Below are 20,219 nucleotides of genomic sequence, written 5' to 3' on the forward strand. Positions count from 1 at the left end.
ACTGGTAAATCTTGCTTTCGATGAGCTCAGCTATTCACAGCCATCCATATTCTTGTTTTCAAAGCAATTTGTACGAACAAAGCGAGTCCACTTTTTTTTGTTCTTAATGTACAGATGACTACATAGTGTCAGTGCTTGAAAGTCGTGTTTATTGCACTCTTTGTGTTTTACTACATAGGTGGCATCAATTTTTAATGCTCAAAGGCCATGTTTATTTGGTCTTTGTGTTCTGCTACATATATGGCAGCACTTTGTCAGCACGGAAATTGAAATTGCGCTCTCTGGGTGTGTTTTGGCAGGAAGTTTTGAAAGATGTTGCGAGCGCTTTGTCAAAGCTCTGTGCGCTCTTTCTTGCTTCATGAAACTTCACCCACTTCGAGAACTGCCTTATATAGCAGTGAAATAATGGGTTAAATACATTTTTTTGTTTATTTCTTTGAAACCGTGCCACAGAAATGCACAAACAAGGAATGACACTACGAACACTAGCGCCGAACACGGCGCTTGTGTTCATAGTGTCATTTTGTGTTAATGTTCTTGTGTGGTGCCATTTCAAAGAAATGAAGCCTTACCACCTTGCCCAACTGTCACTTTTATTTTCTTTGGTGCCAAACTTTGTTTCCAGAATGCTTGATTTTAAAGCACTGCAAAGTAAAGCATTCAAGGTAAAATTTCCAAAAGCAGTGAGGCCAGTTGGGCTTTATTTTTCCATGTCATCATCATCATCAGCCTATTTTTTTGACCGCTGCAGGACGAAGGTCCCTGCGATCTCCAATTACCCCTGTCTTGCGCTAGCTGATTCCAATTTCTACCTGTAAACTTCCTAATTTCGTCACCCCACCTATAGTTTTTTTATAGTTTTCTGCTGTCTTTGACTGCACTTCCGTTCTCTTGGCACCCATTCTAACTCTAATAGTCCATCGGTTATCTACCCTACACATTACATGGCCTGCCCAGCTCCATTTTTTTCTCTTAATGTCAATTAGTATATCGGTTATCCCTGTTTGCTCTCTGATCCACACCGCTCTCTTAACATTATGCCTAACATTTTTCGTTCCATTGCTCTTTGTGCTGTCCTCAACTTGCTCTCGAGCTTTGACTTTATTTTTTCATTTTAGTGTTTATTTCTTTCAAACGAAAGGGGAAGCCAAGGCAAAAGGCGGTAGGCCTGACGGGGCTTTGGCTCCCTGTTACAGCCAGCTGCACACACATCCAGTGCACATACAGCAACAAAATACATGTGTAGATCATTTACATGACTTTATATAAAATAACAGAAATGCAATGGCCTTGTACATATAAAACAATTATGATGATGCATCAATACAATAGATTAATACTTTTTAGTAACTTCCAAGTTTCTGCCCCATATGTTATCACCGGTAGAATACAATGATTGTACACTATACTTTTCAACGACAGTGGTAAGCTCCCAGTCAGGATTTGACAATGCCTGCCGTATGCACTCCAACCTAATTTTATTCTTCTGTAAATTTCCTTCTCATGATCAGGGTCCTCTGTGAGTAATTGACCTAGATAAACATACTGCTTTACAGACTCTAGAGGCTGACTGGCAATTCTGAATTCTTGTTCCCTTGCCAGGCTATTGAACATTATCTTTGTCTTTCGTATATTAATCTTCAGCCCCACTCTTATACCTTCTTGGTTAAGGTCCTCAATCATTTGTTGTAATTTGTCCCCATTGTTGCTGAACAGGACAATGTCATCTGCAAACCGAAGGTTGCTGAGATATTCGCCATTGATCCTCAGTTCTACTAAGCCTTCCCAGTCTAATAGCTGTATGGGTGTTCCTGTACAGCTATTAATAGCTGTACGGACTTTTCCTGTATGAGTGTTTAATAGTGAAGTTTCCTCATCGAATACAAATATTTGAAAAAAAAAATTGCCTTTGTATACCGAATATGTTTTATTTCTCAACCGAGTAAATAAAGAGTTTGCATGGGAGACCATTGGGTTAAAGAAAGAGACTTGTTAGATTATTTAATACATGTATTGTTCACAACTTAACATCCAGCTGGTTGCTTGTAGCTTTTAATTGCTTCTCATTTAAAAGCTGCTGTATCCAGCTGCTTGTAAGTGAGAAACAATTGAAAGGTGTTGATATCTGATGCCTCATGACAGTGACAGTAGTGAAACAAATAACATCATGTCACCCAACAAATGTAGGATATGTTCATTGAAGGAACCTAGTGTAATGCTACAGCACCACCCATTGGTTCAAAGAGATGTCGATGTGGTGACAGAAGTGATATAAAACAAAAATTGTTTTGCCTAAATCAAGACAACAGATGTGTAAGCTGTCTAAATCTAATGCATCCTTATTGAATGACTACAAATAGTTGTGCAGAACTTAGCTGCTTCATGTGTTCACTTAGGAACTTATGCCTCTGTGCAGCAGAATAATTTGGAACAGTCATGACTTGCACCAGTCTTTGTCCCTGTAGTTAACTGTTCTTAAATTCTAACAGAAATGATGATGAAAACATTTTGATTAGGAAATTTTTGGACTGAATACAAAACAAATAGCAAAGACTATTCAATTAATATTTGAAATTTCGAATATCTGCACTCCCTTACTTATTTGTGATAAAGTGTACCTGAATATTAACAGCTTTCATGTTCCACCATCCAGGTGATAGTAAACTTTTAATTGTGCATGATTGGGACCATACATTATAAGGATTTTTTTCATCAGCTTCTGTTTTCTATCATTCATTTTGCTGGGTCATCGATCCCAGCAATAGCAGGGGTGCAGCTTTGTGCAAGCCAAGGGAGAAAAAAAAAAGGAAAACGAAGATAATAATCTTAAAATGTGGCCCCATAATCTCTTAATTTTTGTTTTTTGTTTTTTTGCTGTGATTATGTTAGTGTAGCTCATGTGCCCTTTCCTTAGAAAGTTCTTGTTCGCTTGCTTTCATGCAAGCAGTTCTGCTCATTAGTCTTGGGGAAAATTGTGAATGAGCTCACAATTTCTTCTTTTACTGTGTCAGTATTACATTGCATTTTTCACTAGAGTAGTTTTGTTCAAGACAGTATCGTCTGTAAATAACTGATAATCAAGCAGTGAATTTTAATGTTTCCAGAATTGCACCTTTTCCTTTTTGAAGTCAGTGAAGAGAGAACAAGAGCTATGGGTAGCAGCTGTTCTTCTGCGCAAAAGAAAGACAAGGATCGTTCCAAGAAGAAGAAAAAAGGGTGCGTAATTGCAGTAAAATTATCATGAAACCGCGAAAGTACTGAACCCCTGCAAAATGCATTGTGGTGATCTCTTACCTACATCTTATTGAGGTATACACACACAGACTCATGTCCACCCATACTCATGACTGGAATGAGAGTGTGTTGACTTAAGGCATGTGCCTAGTGCTGTGTCATTTGTGTCACAGGCTTTCAATATGGTTCTCAACTGAACTAACTTGCTTATACTATTCTAGAAGTTAGAAGAAAAAGCGTATGACATTGAAGGAAAGACCACAGCATGTTGCTGAACCAGCAACAAAATGTTTATTTGCTCTGTTAAGATATATACAGGGAATGAAGAAAAGAAAGAAAAAAAAATGAAATCTGATACTTGTATCTGTGGGCAATACCCATCCAGTCCTGCTGCAAAGATATTCTTTCCTTTGTCACTCTGATCAAACAGAGCACTCACACGCATTTTACTGTTTTCTTGGATCGTGAAAGGAGCTATTTCACTTGCCATTTTACGACCGTTTTTATGGATTATGCATGTTGCACTGAATTCTGGGCTGCATTCACACTGTTTGGGGTGAAATGCCAAATGACCTGTGTGCGTATCTTTCAATGATATTGTATACTCCTGTACTCTATTGCCAAGGCATCTGCCAGGCATCTGTTATAACTTCTAAGCTACTGTGCACAACATGTGTTCTGCGGAGTAGCAAAAAATCTTTGACATACCTGAATATACCAAGAACGTATCAATTTTTCAGATTGTGCTGAATTTTCCTTCTACAGGAACCAATGTAGATACCCAAGAGCTGGGTCGTGATAACATAAAACTATTCCAATCTGTTTTTATTCCAAATCCACCATTAGCCCTCTGTCATAGGTCAAAACAGCCCAGGCTCCTCCCAAATCTACACACCATTTTGACCTATTATGGAGGGCTAATGGTGGAATTAGAATAAAAACAGATTGGAATAGTTTTACATTATTTCAGATTGAGGTGATACACAAGAGCTTCTGCACACACTACCTTTCAGCACATATTGCTCCATGGTGTCAGGCAACAGCTCTGTTCAACTATGTCAATAGCTTTTTTACTACTTTGCAGCACTAATATCTTTATGAATAGTATCAATGGGTGCTTAAAGGCCATCATGAATCTCTTAAGAAATTCTGCCCTGAATTTATCCAATAAGCTTTCATAAAATAGCTCCATTGAGTTCTTTGACCTAACGATGCCTTGACCTAACGGTAAAGTTCATGCCTGGCTTTGTTTGCTGGAAATGTTTAACAAAATTAAGCTAGGAGTTTTGCCCCATGACTTGGGCCACTTAGAAACGTAGAAAGAGGAATAGCCATCACAACCCTAAAGCCCTCCGTGGCAAAGTCATGCCAATGTGAGTTGTGTGCAGCATTGATGAACAAATCTGCAGGCTTTGCGCACCGAGTATCCTAGACCATTCATCACCACTGTTTCCAATTCCATTCAGCATGATGTCAGGGTTTAGGCCAGGCAAAATAATCCAAATTATACAGGAGAAAACACAAGAAGCAGGTATGTCGTCATGCTGTACATTCATAAGCTGATGCACAATTTAAAGAAGATGGCTTTCAGACGTAGTGTCAGTGTTGTATGCTCTGCTTTTATCAAGGCTTATTCAATGTGCTGCCAAGTGAATCAGTCAAAAGCAAAGAAGATATGTAAAGGGACTCGGGACAAGTTATGTAAAATACTAAAAAGAGGTGTGCAATATTCCACTTTCTTGTGGCAAGTGTTATGTAGGTCAGGCAGGCAGGTGTGTCTGCATTTGAGTACAGGAGTATGCAGCATTAGTAACCCTTTCTGTACCAAATCTTATTTCTGAAAAGCACCAAATTTTTAAAATTGTTTTATGGCTTATTCATTGCGAAGAGCTTTCATTATTGCAATCTCAGCAGTTTGTTGTTTTGTTTTCGGTTGTCGGTTACTGTACTTCCTTTCATGTTTTTGAGTTTCAGATAGGCATGGCCTCAGAAAAAACCTGTACGAAGCTTGAAATTTGTTGGAACAGAAGTCAATTGTACTTTTGTTGTCCCTTAAGCAATGCCTTATTCCTGGCACTGCGAGGAAAGAAATTCGCAGAGACGCTGGCAGCAAAGTAATTTCATAGAGATGCCTCCATGCAAGATAGTCCGCCAGAAGCTCGAACTCTTGCTCGCAATCGTCATTTCTCAGTTCAACTTTGAAATGTGACTCAATAGAACTTTCTGGGTCTACTTCTTTACTTAAGGGAAGTAATTTTTTTTTTTTAATTTAAGTCCTAAAATGCAAAAGGCAGCCATCATCACTGCAGCTGCCTAATTCTGGACCACCATTCTTAGAACTCGAGAGAGACAGACTTGCGTGCCGTTTCTGCCAACCTCGTCCACAAAGCATTTGTTTTCTGGGAAGTTTGCGCCATGTAATTGTGCAGCATTCACACAATATAATAAAATGACTCCGACTCATCTGTGGCACTCGGTAGTAAAAAAGGAAATCCCAAATGAGTGAATTAAATTTAATTCTGGGGCTTTACATGCCAAAACCAAGATATGATTATGAGGCACGTTCTGAAGGAGTGATGAGACTCATCATAATTACTACGGCACAAACAATGAAGAGGAAGGGGAGACACAAAATGACAGGACCATGTGCTGTGACCATGAACATGTTTGTCACTTGCTTATATTGAAAAAACGCCTGGATGAGTGAGACTCATTTGTGGCACAGAAAGGATTAAAAGGCACGCAAGCAGACCATTTGCCATTCCACTACAAAGTGTGTGAATGCAGCTCAGAATTAAGGGCAGCACACATTGTCCATAAAAACTGTGATGAAATAGCATGTGTAATACTAGAAGCGACTTGCCACAATAGCTCGTGTATCGTGCATTGGGTTCATATTAAAGAACTCCAGGTGGTCAAAATTAATCCGAAGCCCCCACTACGGTGTGCCTCATAATCAGATTGTGGTTTTGGCACATAATACCCCAGAATTTGTATAATTTAATACTAGAAGCCTTCATTATTGAAGAAAACGGCAAAAAGTGTGATGCTCTATTGATCACACCGACACAGAAAGAAAAAGAACACCTTTACAGCAGGATTGAATGAGAGTCCAAAGGTACAAGTATCAGCTTTCATTGTTTTTTTCTTTCCTTGATTCCACATATACACCTCAAGATAATGAATAAAAATTTAGTTGCTATTTTGGTGATATGCAGTGTTCTTTTTTCTATATTGTCCAATTGTTCTGGTGAATTCTAGAAAAGTCATGCACATTCACACTCGCATCTGCTAAAGCTCACTTGTGCTGACACTTGCAGGCTAACTGACACATGCAGGCACACTTTCATCCACACACAACGTCTGGTACTCACTTGCAGTAACTTGCACTTACTCTTGTACCTCTAGAGTGGTTGGGAGCAGGTACACTCATGAGAGTGTATCATCCAATTTTAAACACACAAATTCTGGCACTGTTGTATTGAAAGGTCCATAGCAGTTTGTCATGTGTGCAAAACACTACAGAACTGGGCTAGTTAGATTATGTTCATAATATAGCAATGTAAAAAAATAAACAAGAATGTGCTTTTTTTCTTTTCTCACCTTTGTCCGTATCTGGCTCTGCTGTATCGTATTTTATATGCCCTGTGAGTTTTTTTTTTTTTTTTCTGGTATTGAAGCACATATTTTATGTAAGCTTCTTCTTTCCTATGATATTGCAACTCGCTATTTTTTATGCATGTTTAAAAGTGCATTAGTTAGCTTGATCAGTCATCTGCAATTAATATAGAATAATTTCCCTGTACCTTCTTATGCAAAAGAGCGCCACAATATATCAGGCAGCACTTTCTCTAGGGCTAGTTTAAACAAGTTACCTGAAACAAATACATTTTTTTAATACTGCTAACCTAATAGCTCCCAGATTATTTCATTAATCTACATACCATTCAGATATATTCTAATCTATCTCCCTGTACCACATGTTAATTTTTGTGTCTTTAGTGTTTATTCTCGAGCATGCCATAACCTGCACTCCTACACTTAGTGTACTTTTGTTGGTGCAATTTTCAGCAGCTGTTCTCCTGAAGGAAGGCGACGCAGTTCAGTGCGTTCCACCGACAGCCTACCCTATGGCAAGGAGTCCACACCACCGCCTTCGCGATCTGACCCATCCGTTGCTGCCACTGCTGGAATTACAGTGCCCCCTTTAGCTCCAGTTGACACCTCTTTAACAGAAGTGCAACAGAATAGTGGCTCTCTTGCATCTCCAGCGCCTCAGGTCACAGTGAGTGGATTGCAATTTCAGTTTTGTGACTGTTCGTGTGGGTGCAGCATTCTCTCTTTAACCCCCAAAATAGTTTCCGAAAAATGTACCGAATTTCCGAACTTTTTTTTTTCTTTTTTCTTTTTATGTAGCCATGAATTGTTCTGTCATTGTAATTCTAAAAATACATTACTTGATTCTCGATGCTTGATTACGTGTTTTTTCTGGACTTCTACCACCCTCGAGTGTTGAAAATTGAACCCAAAGCCAATTACTGACCATAACTCTTCTTGGGCAGTGGGGCTTGTCATTGGCAATATTCGTACAACCTCCCATGACGAGTACAGCTCAGGATTGGGGGTTAAGGACTATCAAAGGATGGTCTGGTGTTTTTGTTCTTATTTAGTTATTGCTGCAGAACTGGAGTGCCAATTATTTAACTGCTGGATTATTTATGAGCAGAAAGAATATTATTTTGGGTGATGGGTACGGAGAATAGACTAGTATTAGTATGGTGCCTAGACATGCATGTGTGCTAACATGCGTGTTGGCATATGTGTCATGCACATGCAAATGTGCATCTGGTGGCATGCCATGTCTACGCTTCTGATTTTGTGGTGTTTATATATGTTGAAACAGTCATCATGCATTCATTGTCATACCGTCGTCGTGAGGCTGTCATGGTCATTCCATCATTGTCACTCCAGCTTCATCATTTGACTCTCGCCATGCCGTCATCATGCCATCGTTGTCACACAGTCGTTGTCATCCCACTGTCCTCATACTGTTGCCATGCCATCATCATCATTGTGTTGTCGTCATGTATTCATTATCATGTCGTTGGCATGATGCTGCCGTGGTCGTTCCATCATCATTATTTTAATTTAGTCATCAAACTCACATCATGTCGTCGTCGTGCTGTCTTTTCAACATTGCCATCACTTCAGAAACGTCATCTCATTGGCATCATGCTGTCATCGTCATATTACCTTTGTCGTTCCATCAATGTCATTCCTTCTTTGTCATTCTGTCGTAATCATAAAAATTTTTGTTATGTCAAAGTGTATATAAATAGCTTGATTGTAATATACAGGGTGTCCCAGCTATCACGCAGCACCATTTAAAAAAAGAGGAACGGCATTACGCGAAGCAAACCTAGTGTGTATTGTTTTCAGGGCAGTGGAGTAGCCACAAGCAATTTTTTCGTTACTGAGATTTAATTAGTTAATTGTAATTAATTATCTAACTCGAGAAGTACTGAACTAATTATCAAAGTGTCAATGAGAAAATTGTAGAGCAACATGAAAAACTCCCGATACAGCTTTCTGTTGCTCAATACGTTCTACATAAATGTGTTTTTCGAAGCGTGAAAGATGCTGCGAATACATGCAAAGCGCCTCGAGCAGCCAGTCGCTTGGCAATTCTGCGGGCATTCGCGGGCTCCTTTCACACTCGGAAAAACACATTTATTTACCACGTATTGAGCAAAAGAAAGCTGTATTGGGAGTTTTTCATGTTGCTCTACAATTTTCTCATTGACACTTAGGACATTAGGACTTAGGATAATTAGGACAGTACTTCTCAAGTTAGATAATTAATTATAATTAACTAATTAAATTTCAGTAACGAAAAAATTACTGATGGCTACTCCACTGCACTGGTAACAATACGCACTAGGTTTGCTTCGCGTAACGCCGTTTCTCTGTTTCAAAATCGTGCTGCGTGATAGCTGGGACACCCTGTATATGGTACAGTACAGACCACTTATATTGTAACCGTTTATAGTGCAGGACCGGATATAGTGCGGTCTTTTCAGACTCCCGTTAATTTTCCCATAGCACTCCATGTATACACATATCGCTTGCAGTGCAGTTGCGGGAAACGAAATACCGGTTACAGTGCAGCTGCCTGGGAGTACGGAAGTCAGCGGAGACGGCGAACGCTCCCCTCAAACGGGCGCCCCAAGGAGTGCTCGAGGAAGAAAGAGAGACGAAGTGGAGGAGAAGGGCACGTGGTGCAAACGAACAGCCAGTGAGGCTGAAACCAGAATCTTGAGTGCGAGTCGTGAAATATCAAAGCGCGCACAGCAAGCGAGCGCCACGAAACTGCCAACGCCAGCCAACGCTCGCTTCACGATAAGGCAGTAAACGAAACTTCAGGGAGCGGGCGGCGCCGGCACATCACGGCAAAGGGCGCACGCGGAGACCGTGGAATGTGAGGGAGGAGGGCGGCAGGGAAGCGGATTTCGCCTCGGCAACTCCGCCGCTTCGCTGGCTCCCCTGTCCCTCCCTCGTAGCTTCCTCACTTTCGACTTTCACCGTGCGCGCCCGCCGCCGTCGCGCGTGCAGGCGCCGCCGCTCTAGGCGGCCCGGCGCCAGCTTCCCGAAGTTTCGTTTTCAGCCGTTATCGGGAAGCAGGCGTTTGCCGGCGTGGGCAGTTTCGTTGGCCAGCCTGGGACAGCGCCGCTGCTTCCCTCTGCGCCGTAGCCGCAGCATGCAAGGTGACTTGCACGCTGACTAGAAAGTAGAGGAAGCATAAAGGAGAAAGAAGGGTTCACTGCCATTTTCTACACGTGGCTACGGTAGCGTAGCTGAGACGTCTGCATGTACACGCATGTTCCGGCGCAACACAGAATCGGCGACCTCGCTATTTGAGAGAGGGTGAAATTTCTGCCGCGTTTTTTTTTTTCTTTTTCTTTTTCTTTTTTTTTTTTTTTTTTTTTTTCGTTCGCGCGCGACATTGAGGGGTGTCTCCTAAGCTTTTACTCTATGGTGGTGCCGGAGCAATGCCAGTCGGAGGCGCCGCCGCGTGATTTGGTTCGAATTAACGGGATTCGACTGTAAATTGAATGCAAACGTTGTAGCCGCATTCCTCAACTGTCGCATACGCGTGGCGGCTCGGTGCACATGTTTTGCACATGTGCAGGCCTTGAAAATTGTTGCTTTGGTTATAGTGCGCATATTCGCGACTCCGGCGACTTACGTTATAAGCGGTCTACACTGTATTATGGAAGCATTGCCATCCATCATTGTTCTGGGGCACGAATATGTTTAAAACTGCAATCACAATCAATATTTTTTGAAATAGCCACTGTGTCAAGCTGCACCACCTTTTGCATTTTGCATCAAGTTTAAGGGTCTAGAGTTATGTGAAGTTCAGCTGGGATTAATTATGCTTGGAAAGCCAAAAGTATCTCTTACCATGAGCGGAGGCTCGGTAAACGAGAAAGAACATAAACATGAAAGGTGGATAGCAATGCCACCTTAGAGTTCTCTCACCAGCTCTGCAAGACAAAGAATTTTGGCAGTCTCTCTCTAACATCACAATACATTTGCATATTTGGAATAGCTTTGTGCGGTACAACATCTTTAAAGTTGCTATGTTTACGGAGCTATGTTTGGTTCTAGGTTTAGAATATTACTATTTGAATGTTGCTGAGTTGAGTCTTTGGTTCCTTTAGAATGCAAAGTAATGCTTGTTTATCAGTAAACAGTTAACTAATCCAGAGGAGACAATGCCAAAATTTATGATGCCATAGAGAGCTGGTTAAGAACTTAAGATGGTTAAGATGGTGTTGCTGTCCACCTTTCGTTCTTGTGTTCTTCCTAGCTTACCAAGCTAATACATATCAAAACTTTATTTTTATTTGTTTGGCAGGAAAAAGTTTATGGTCTGGAGAAAAGATTAAGGCCAAAATTTTCTTTCAGTTTCATTCCTAATCTGCAGTGTCAGTGATGTTAGTGGAATGTTATATATTTTCGTGTATTTGGAATGCTTTGCATATTTGGAAAGAAATTGAAAGGGAAGTTCGGTCTTTATTTCTTTTTTAACTAATCAACCTTTTACCACCAATCAAAATAAAGTTTTGAAATAATATTACTATAAACAGATTTAGTGTTGCTCTTCAGCATCCCTTCAACTGTGAAATAGCTTTGACCCCCTCAATGCAGCTTTCCTTCCATTTTTGCATTGAGCTTTCCCAGAAGCAAAACAGCAGCCATTCATCTTTTACACAATGTATATTAAATTTTAACTTCACACACGGCCATCAAGAACAGATGGGGCGGGGCGCATGTATCACTCAGTAGACTCTTTTGAAATTGATCAACAAATTCCATGAGCTCCCTCACCACATTACAATTAACTCAGCTCATACAAATTCATTGACCAAGAGGTTTCTGCACTATATTCATGCAAGCAACTTTGCACATTCCATTTTTACAACACCACCTGACATTACTATCCCTTTTGTCTTCACCCATGTAACCTCAGCCAAGGGGTGATGGTGACTTTTCTAAATAGGCATGTTACTTTCATTGTCACTTTTTTGTCATTATCAAGTTCGCCATATCACACAAACATCACAAATTTTCATTGATCTTTCCAGAGAGTGGTGCAATGAAGGCATGCAATTTCTACCTTAGCATGTTTGTAAATAAGTAGCTTGGCAACTAAGCTGTGTCCTATGCTATTGGTTTCTTATGTGCCCAGAGCCCAGCACCAGGCAGTGACACCTTCTCGGATGATGGGTTGCCTTGCCTGCAGTCCTTCCCAGATGATGTGCAGGCACTGCTGCTTGGCCGGTTGGGTGCTGTGCCTGCATCCTTGTTGGCTGCTGGCAGCCGGCTTATCAGCCTCTACATCTGTTGTGGTCTGGCTGACATGGAGGCTGAGCGCACACACTTGGAACAGCATGTCTACCCTAGTGTGCGTGCCTATGCTGCTGACAAAGGCTACGATCTCAATGTGGTGGACCTCCACTGGGGCATCCAGGTGGAGGCCATGGATCGCGACACCTTTGCACAGCTTTGCCGCCTAACCATTTCACGACTGCGCACACAAGGCCACTTTTTGGCACTGGTATGGACACACCCGTTCTTTGCTGCCGGTGCACATTTTTTGGTTGCACTGTTCTCCAGGAGGCATACCTGGAAAAAGTGTGTTTCTGTATGTGTGTGTTAGAAGTCTGGGCATCAGTTAAATTTTAACCCAATTAATTGAATAATGAATAAATTAATCGGGTTATTAATAAATAATCGGGTAATTATGAGAGGTAAAAAAATCTACAGAATTTTTTTGTGCATAAACTTTGAAGAAAAATATTCAAGGACACCTAAGCACTTATCAGTTCTGAATGCGAAAGCATTAATGTCCAATTGAACGCCGCTGAGCAGTCCTTCGAGCTTTGCGCTGCAAGTAATATACGATAGCGGTACGTGCTGTCTGAGCGAGCAAGCAGCAGCAGCCTGCAGTGCCAACGCCACATACTTCCTGTGTGACTTCCTGTGTGACTTCCTGTGTGACTTCCTGTGTGATGAAAGACTGGGGAAGCAGCAGCGGCCAGCAAGGCCGGCAGGCACGCACAGTAACTTAGCTCAGTGCGGGTGAGAGAGAAATATACGGACCGGACCGTGCGCCGGCTTCGGAGAGCGAGACGGCGGCACCCACATGCGTGCGTCATGCAATTGCCTTGCCGACAACAATTCGTCTTGCCCCGCGGTGTCACGTCGCTGTATCTGCTCCGTTGAGGTGCGCTGGTGACGTGACGTTGGAGCGATGCCCTCTCCCCCAACGCAAGGCCGCTTCGCCCACTCTGCTTCGTCGAAGTGTACTCGTGATGTGGCGTCGCAGCCAGTGGGAATTTAGGTGCTGTGTCACTGGTACAGATGTCAGCTTTTTCACTCGATAGGCCATTTGATGCTTTCGCAGGAAAAAAAAAAGAATAGTACTATTTCAATGGGCTATTTGCCTTTACTATCGTGTCAGCGACATTTCCTTGAGCATATAGAAAGCATGTCAATCACATAGACGCGGTCATAAGTCCAGCTGCAGTAAATTGACCTCTTGTCTGAATGGCATGAAGTGCAGCACACATGGGCAACTTTTGTTCCGACTCCTGAGAGACACCTTAGTTGTAGTATTGTAGCGTGGTCCGTAGTTTCCTTCCTTCTTGTTGAGCAAGCAAAACAGTGACATCGCTGCTAACGCTTGCCTGTTTTTTCTCATGTGGCCTCAACCAGTTAGTCGCAAGAAAAAAAAATGACGATTAAAGCAATAATTGAGTAATCTTACACAGATGAGAAGGTAGGTAGTAACTATTAAGAAGGCACCTAAGCAGTTTTCACTACTATATGTCAACCCTATCTGGAGTCTGGGCATTCTTAAAGGGCCCCTCACCAGCCCACATAGAGAATTTCGTTTATACACTGGAAGCTGTTACGTGTTCTCTATGGAGTGCTGTACTGCAAGAATTTTTCAAGTTGGTTCATTATTAGCAGAGATATAAATATTTGAAGTGTCGGCGAACTCATGATTTCAGGAGGTGAGCTTCACCACCAACATAGACACTCTTTCCACTTGCCCCATCTAGCCTCCGCAAGTAAAATTCCTTCCCTGCGTTCTCCCATACCGGATCTGGAGGATCGCGTCATATACATGTCATGGTCCCCGGCTTCTTCTTCTTCTTTTTTTTCCCCGCATTATTGTTGCACGGTGCACTTCTGGTGACGGTCTCGCGCGTGTCTGTTTCGTTTCGCTCTGTGCACGATCTTGCAAGCTGCGCACGAGAACACCTCCATTGTCATCTTGCTTCTTCTGCGAAATGGATCCCTCAGTGCGTGCACATTTAGAGAGGCTGGCCCAGCTCATGGACCCTTACCGCGATACACTGCGTCGTTGTACCGCTGGAACCACCGTCAGGGACGATGCCCCTAACTAGTAGCATGATAAGTCAGTGCCACATGAACACTGAGGTAGGCACGAGCGGACGAAAGAGCATGATTGTGCGGTTAAACACGGTAGAAAATGACATTATTTTTGTTCTCTGTTCACCCGACCGCACGACAAGGGAACAAGTAGATAAAACGAAAGTGCATCTCTCTTGCTACGGTAGGAAGTAAGACACGCAGATATTCGGGTTGTAGGTTTTATTATTACTATTAACTTTAATTTGTCTGTTGAAGCAACAGATCAAACAAATAACGGATGTTGCCTTGAATAATTGTCGAAGTCATGCGTCAGTGTGAGTGACGTCACAGCACGGCCATTTACGTAGGTGCATCTGTGAAACTGACGTCGGCTCTCCGGCTGGGAGCACGGCGGCCGCAAGAAGAAGGGCGCACAGCGTTTTTCTTTTTTTTTTTCAGATCTTTTAGCGGCACGTAGTGGTGTTATGCTTCGCAGACATGATCATTAACACACGTTGTATGCACTTCGCTTATCAGCTCAAAATTGCCAGACCGGTCTTATGAGGGGCCTTTTAAGAGAAAAGTTGGGCCTTGGACCATAAAGTCTTAAAACTCTTTATTCTTCGAGGTATGGTGCGGCAAACTTGTACGGAATCTCGATGATACGAATCTCACGGGGTTACGAAAAATATTCATATTAGCCGAAATTCGTATCATCGAAACACAATTAAACCTAGCTAAATTAAGAGGAACTCACTCAGGCACACGCACGTAAAGAGCATATACAGTACAGACCACTTATAACGTTACCGTTTATAGTGCAGAACTGGCTACAACGCGGCCTTTTCCGACTCCAGTTTACCCTCCAATAGAACTCCATGTATACGCATACCGCTTAGATTGGAGTGCAGCCGCGTGAGACGAAATACCGGTTATAATCCGGCTTCCGCGGGAAATTCTCGCCGACAAGGGCGGTAGTGAGCACTCTTCTCAACAAGGTGCGTCCAAACGATGGGAGAAGGGATCAACGAGGGCGATACGGAGACGTGCAGCATGAGATGAGTCCAAGGGCGATAAAATCGTCGCCGCGTGCTGTATGTGCGAGTGAAAGCGCGCAGGGGACGCGCGCCTTCACGGAGAGCAAACGCACAGCCGAGAGCAAACGCGACTTCCGTCGCACGAAAGGCCGTGGGGGTATGGGAGGGAATGGGGGGGGGCGACGCTGTGCTGCGGCACCAAATGCGTATCTTGCACGGTGTAAGTGGTATCTTGCAACCGGGCGCAAGGCTAACTGGCGACACAATCTCCCACGCGAAAGGAGCAAAGCGGGAAGGCAGCGCGGGAGGGAGAGAGCCGGGGGGGGGGGGGATGCGTGGCGAAGCGGTCCTCCTCTCCTTCTAGCGGCGCACCCCTGGTGTCGAGACCGACGCTTGCGCGCATGCGCGTCCCTCCGTGACTGCAAGCGTGCATGTTTCCGCACTTGCTCTAAGCGCCGGCGATGTCCGAATAGTCGCGAGGTGGCGGCTTCGATGGGCATAACGGACTTTAGCATAACTATGTAAACAGTGAGCTGGCGTGCGTAGCTGTGGCCGCTTTTTGTCGCGTCACGAGCGCGGATCTCCCGGTCGCGAACGCAACACCGCAGCTCTTGTTTCTGCGCTGCGCCTTTCCGTGGCCAATCTTCGTTGTTTTTCTTTTTACGAACGGGGCGTTCTCCCACAGAAGAGCGTGGCAGAAAAGGCGCTCTAGACAAAGTGACAGGCAAGATGAAAATAAACCTATTTCCGTTACATCAGCTAAGTTTTGCACGTCGAAGCCGCCACAGTGCCAATCGCAAGAGGGGCACCTCGCGGCGACACTGGGATATCGTCGGCGCGCAAGGAACAAGCGCGGAAACATGCACGCTTGCAGTCACGGAGGAACGCGCATGCGCGCAAGCGTCGGTCTCGACACTAGGGATGCGCCGCTAGGAGAGGAGGACCACTTCGCCACGCGCTCGCCCCCCCCCCCCCCCCCCCCGCAATATTTTGTGGCCGAGTGTACTTTGCGCCTGTGCCGGCTGTCGGTGTTATCGCTCGCACCGTATCTTGAAAGCGATCTCCACACGGCTCTGACCTTTATATGCGCTGTGCTTATGCCGCTCAGTTTCCGTTGAAGCCATAAACGGCCGCGCTTCCCCATGCCTGCGTGGGGAAAAGCACAAAAGGAAAAGCAACAAAAGCGCCACCGCTTCAAACTCTTCACGCCCAGTCGCGGGCTCTGCGCTGTCCGGCGCCACGTCCGCGCCTCCGTACCAAAAGGGAAAGCGAGAAAGCGCGTGACTGCGCGCTGTTATCTTTCGCGGCCGTCGGTGGGGCCGCATTTATTCGTATCAGCCAACGCGGGTCGAAAATCGATTCATAACAACCGTTCTCTAGCACGTTGCAAAGTAATGGGGCTCGGCCGGGACCACTGAAAAATTCGTATTATCCGGAAATTCGTATTAGCCGTGATTGTATCATCGAGATTCCACTGTAATGCTATGTGCTTATTTCGAATATGAGGTCCATGTTTATCTCCTTTGGTTCTAATTTTATGCAAGCTTCCTTTAATTAATTTCCTGCAATGATTTGCAAAATGTTGTTTCCTCAGATTTTGCTCAACAGGGTATTGATGGCTTCTGTATGATTCAAGGAATGCCTTAAGACGAACCTTATTGTTGTGCCAATCTACATCAAGAGTTGTGAGGCTTTGAAGTTGAAACTCGCGAAAGAGTTCTTCTGGAGCTTAACTTCACAGGTTTCTTTTTTTTTTTTTTTTTCGTGTCTTCGCCTTGGCATCACCTTGTTGTTCTGCCCTCGACTGGCCCACCTCCTTGAGAAGCATGCTAGTTACCTTGCTTCTCTGCGGGAATTTTCAGCAGACACATTATAAGCAGTATGCATATACATTGAGTTCTATGGGAGGTTAAACAGAAGTCAGAAAAGACTGCATTATAGCCAGTCCTCGTTATAAGCAGTTACATTATAAGTTACATTCATACATTCTAGTCTGAATTCACTATTGTGTTTTTGATCTGCAGCTGTTGATGAGTGGCTTTTTTGTAGCAATTCAAAAGGTATATATTTTACATTAGTACAGTATATATATATATTCTAAAGGTGTTTATTCGGCAGAGCTTGAAGCAGCGCAACGTCAACGGTCAGCGCAGTAACAGCTTCCAAGCACGAGAGCCCTTGCCGATCAAGAGTGTTTGACCCACTAGCGTCTCTCTTCTTCGGTACAGTCACCCCCGGGAGCGATAAGGGAGCCGTCCGGCGACCTAACAGTTCGTCACGGTGAGCGGGTCGTAGTAAGGCTTTAGACGGTCGATATGGACAATGTCTTGTCCACAGCGGCGCATGTCTGAAGATGGCTCTACTGGTTCTATTACATAGTTCACAGGAGATGTGCGTTCACAGGAGAAGGCCTTCATACTTCAGAACCAGTTTTGATGAGACGTCAGGAACAGTGAAAGGGATGAGAGCCACACGAGCGCTCCCGGATCGAAGGTGACCGGGAAAGTGGTGTCACCACGAGTGCTCCTCTGGCGCTCTTGATCTTCGGTAGTAAAGGCCCGAGCGAGGTCGCGGCCCTCTTCTGCATGTCTGACCTTGGCAGAAATCGGCACGAACTCGGATGCGTCCGGCCGATACGGCAGAATTGTGTCGATGGTGTGCGAAGGGTGCCGACCATACAGTAAGAAATAGGGGGAAAACCCAGTGGTGGTCTGCGTAGCGGTGTTATACGTGTAGGTTACAAAGGGTAGGATGGCATCCCAGTTCGTGTGGTCGGAGGCGATGTACATAGAAAGCATATCACCGAGCATACGGTTGAAGCGTTCCGTGGGGCCATTCGTTTGAGGGTGGTATGCCGTAGTTATGCGATGAACAGCGTGCTGGCACTCTTTGAGAATGGCTTTAACTACTTCCGACAGGAAGACGCGTCTGCGATCGCTGAGCAGTTCTTGAGGTGAACCATGCTGCAGAGTGAATCGGCGAAGCAGGAATGTGGCAACGTCACGCGCTGTAGCTGCCGGAAGGGCGGCCGTTTCGGCGTATCGTGTGAGGTGATTGACTGCAACAATGACCCAGCGGTTACCAGCTGATGTCAAAGGAAGCGGTCCATACAGATCGATTCCAACGCGGCCGAACGGCTGGTTAGGGCACGGTAGAGGCTGCAGACCAACTGGCGAGAGCTGGGGTGAAGATTTCCGGCGCTGGCAGTCGTGGCATGAGCGAATGAACTTTTGAACGTAGTTGTACATTCCTCGCCAGTAGTAGCGTTGTCGGAGGCGCTGGTAGGTTTTGAAAAGTCCCGAGTGTGCACACTGTGGATCAGAGTGGAATGATGCGCAGATTTCAGAACGGAGGCTTCGAGGTACTACTAATAACCACTGGCGTCCGTCAGGGGTGTAATTGCGTCGGTGAAGCAGGTCGTCGCAAATGGAGAAATGGCGAGCTTGACAGCGCAACGCGCGAGTGGTTGGCTGTGATGACGGATCAGCAAGGAAGTCTATGATGGAGGCAATCCAGGGGTCCTTGCGCTGCTCGGAAGCGATGGTCCCAATGTCGATGGAAGAAATGTCAAGCTGGGATAGTGAGCAGCAGGCATTGTCGTCAGGCAAGGGAGAACGTGAGAGGGCGTCAGTGTCAGCATGCTGGTATCCGTTGCGGTACAGTACGTGGATATCGTAATCCTGCAATCGAAGTGCCCAGCGGGCGAGACGACGTGAGGGATCCTTCAATGACAACAGCCAGCATAATGCATGGTGGTCTGTGACGACATCAAATTGGCTCCATACAAATAGGGCCGGAACTTAGTAAGTGCCCAGATGATCGCCAGGCATTCTTTTTCTGTGACGGTGTATTGGTCTTGACAGCGCAACGCGCGAGTGGTTGGCTGTGATGACGGATCAGCAAGGAAGTCTATGATGGAGGCAATCCAGGGGTCCTTGCGCTGCTCGGAAGCGATGGTCCCAATGTCGATGGAAGAAATGTCAAGCTGGGATAGTGAGCAGCAGGCATTGTCGTCAGGCAAGGGAGAACGTGAGAGGGCGTCAGTGTCAGCATGCTGGTATCCGTTGCGGTACAGAACGTGGATATCGTAATCCTGCAATCGAAGTGCCCAGCGGGCGAGACGACGTGAGGGATCCTTCAATGACAACAGCCAGCATAATGCATGGTGGTCTGTGACGACATCAAATTGGCTCCATACAAATAGGGCCGGAACTTAGTAAGTGCCCAGATGATCGCCAGGCATTCTTTTTCTGTGACGGTGTATTGGTCTCGGCTGTAGTAAGCGTACGGCTTGCATATGCCACAACATATTCAGGAGAGCCTTGTTTGCCTTGTGCTAGGACAGTGCCGAGGCCAACACCGCTGGCATCCGTGTGTACCTCAATAGGTGCCGTTGGGTCGTAGTGGCGCAAAATGGGAGGGGACGTCAGCAAACGACGGAGCTTTGCGAACGCTTCCTCGCACTCGGATGACCACGAATGGAGGGGTCCGTTGCTTCCAAAGAGCTTCGTCAGGGGCGATATGACGGTGGCAAAATTGCGAATGAAGCGCCTGAAGTAGGAACACAAGCCTACGAAACTGCACAGTTCTTTGACTGACGTTGGTTTCGGAAATTCGGCGACGGCGCGAAGTTTGGCTGGATCGGGGAGGATTCCATCCTTCGAGACGACATAACCCAGTATTGTGAGCTGCCGCGCTGCAAATCAGCACTTCTTTAGGTTCAGTTGTAGGCCAGCGTTCGTCAGGCACGTCAAAACACGCCGGAGGCGTTGAAGGTGAGTGGTGAAGTCAGGGGCAAAAACAACGTCATCTAGGTAACATAAACACGTGTGCCACTTCAAGCCGCGCAGAACTGTGTCCATCATGCGTTCAAACGTTGCTGGCGCATTACAAAGTCCAAACGGCATGACGTTAAATCTATCAGCGTCACCCATGGGCACTTTCCAATAGCCAGAGCGTAAATCTAAAGATGAAAAGAATTCAGCTCCTTGTAGGCTA

At 44.9% G+C, this 20,219-nt stretch overlaps 1 protein-coding gene across 10 annotated transcripts in view; it reads left to right on the plus strand.

Annotated features, from left to right (window-relative positions):
* LOC119434441 (NACHT and WD repeat domain-containing protein 2) overlaps nucleotides 1–20,219 on the plus strand; it is a 118,624-nt gene that overhangs the window by 3,683 nt on the left and 94,722 nt on the right. For 8 of the 10 annotated variants that reach the window (XR_007468243.1, XR_007468241.1, XR_007468247.1 and 5 more), the window contains exons 2-4: nucleotides 3,105–3,216; nucleotides 7,306–7,519; nucleotides 11,990–12,358. Coding sequence is in view for 5 of the 10 variants with exons in the window: in XM_049671962.1 (XP_049527919.1) it covers nucleotides 3,152–3,216; nucleotides 7,306–7,519; nucleotides 11,990–12,358 (648 nt within the window). In the remaining 5 variants the exon portion in view is untranslated. The remainder of the gene's footprint in view (nucleotides 1–3,104; nucleotides 3,217–7,305; nucleotides 7,520–11,989; nucleotides 12,359–20,219) is intronic. The other 2 variants (XM_049671956.1, XM_049671960.1) reach the window with 1 other exon arrangement.

This window comes from Dermacentor silvarum, chromosome 1, assembly GCF_013339745.2.
Source record: "Dermacentor silvarum isolate Dsil-2018 chromosome 1, BIME_Dsil_1.4, whole genome shotgun sequence".
NCBI classification, from domain to species: domain Eukaryota; kingdom Metazoa; phylum Arthropoda; class Arachnida; order Ixodida; family Ixodidae; genus Dermacentor; species Dermacentor silvarum.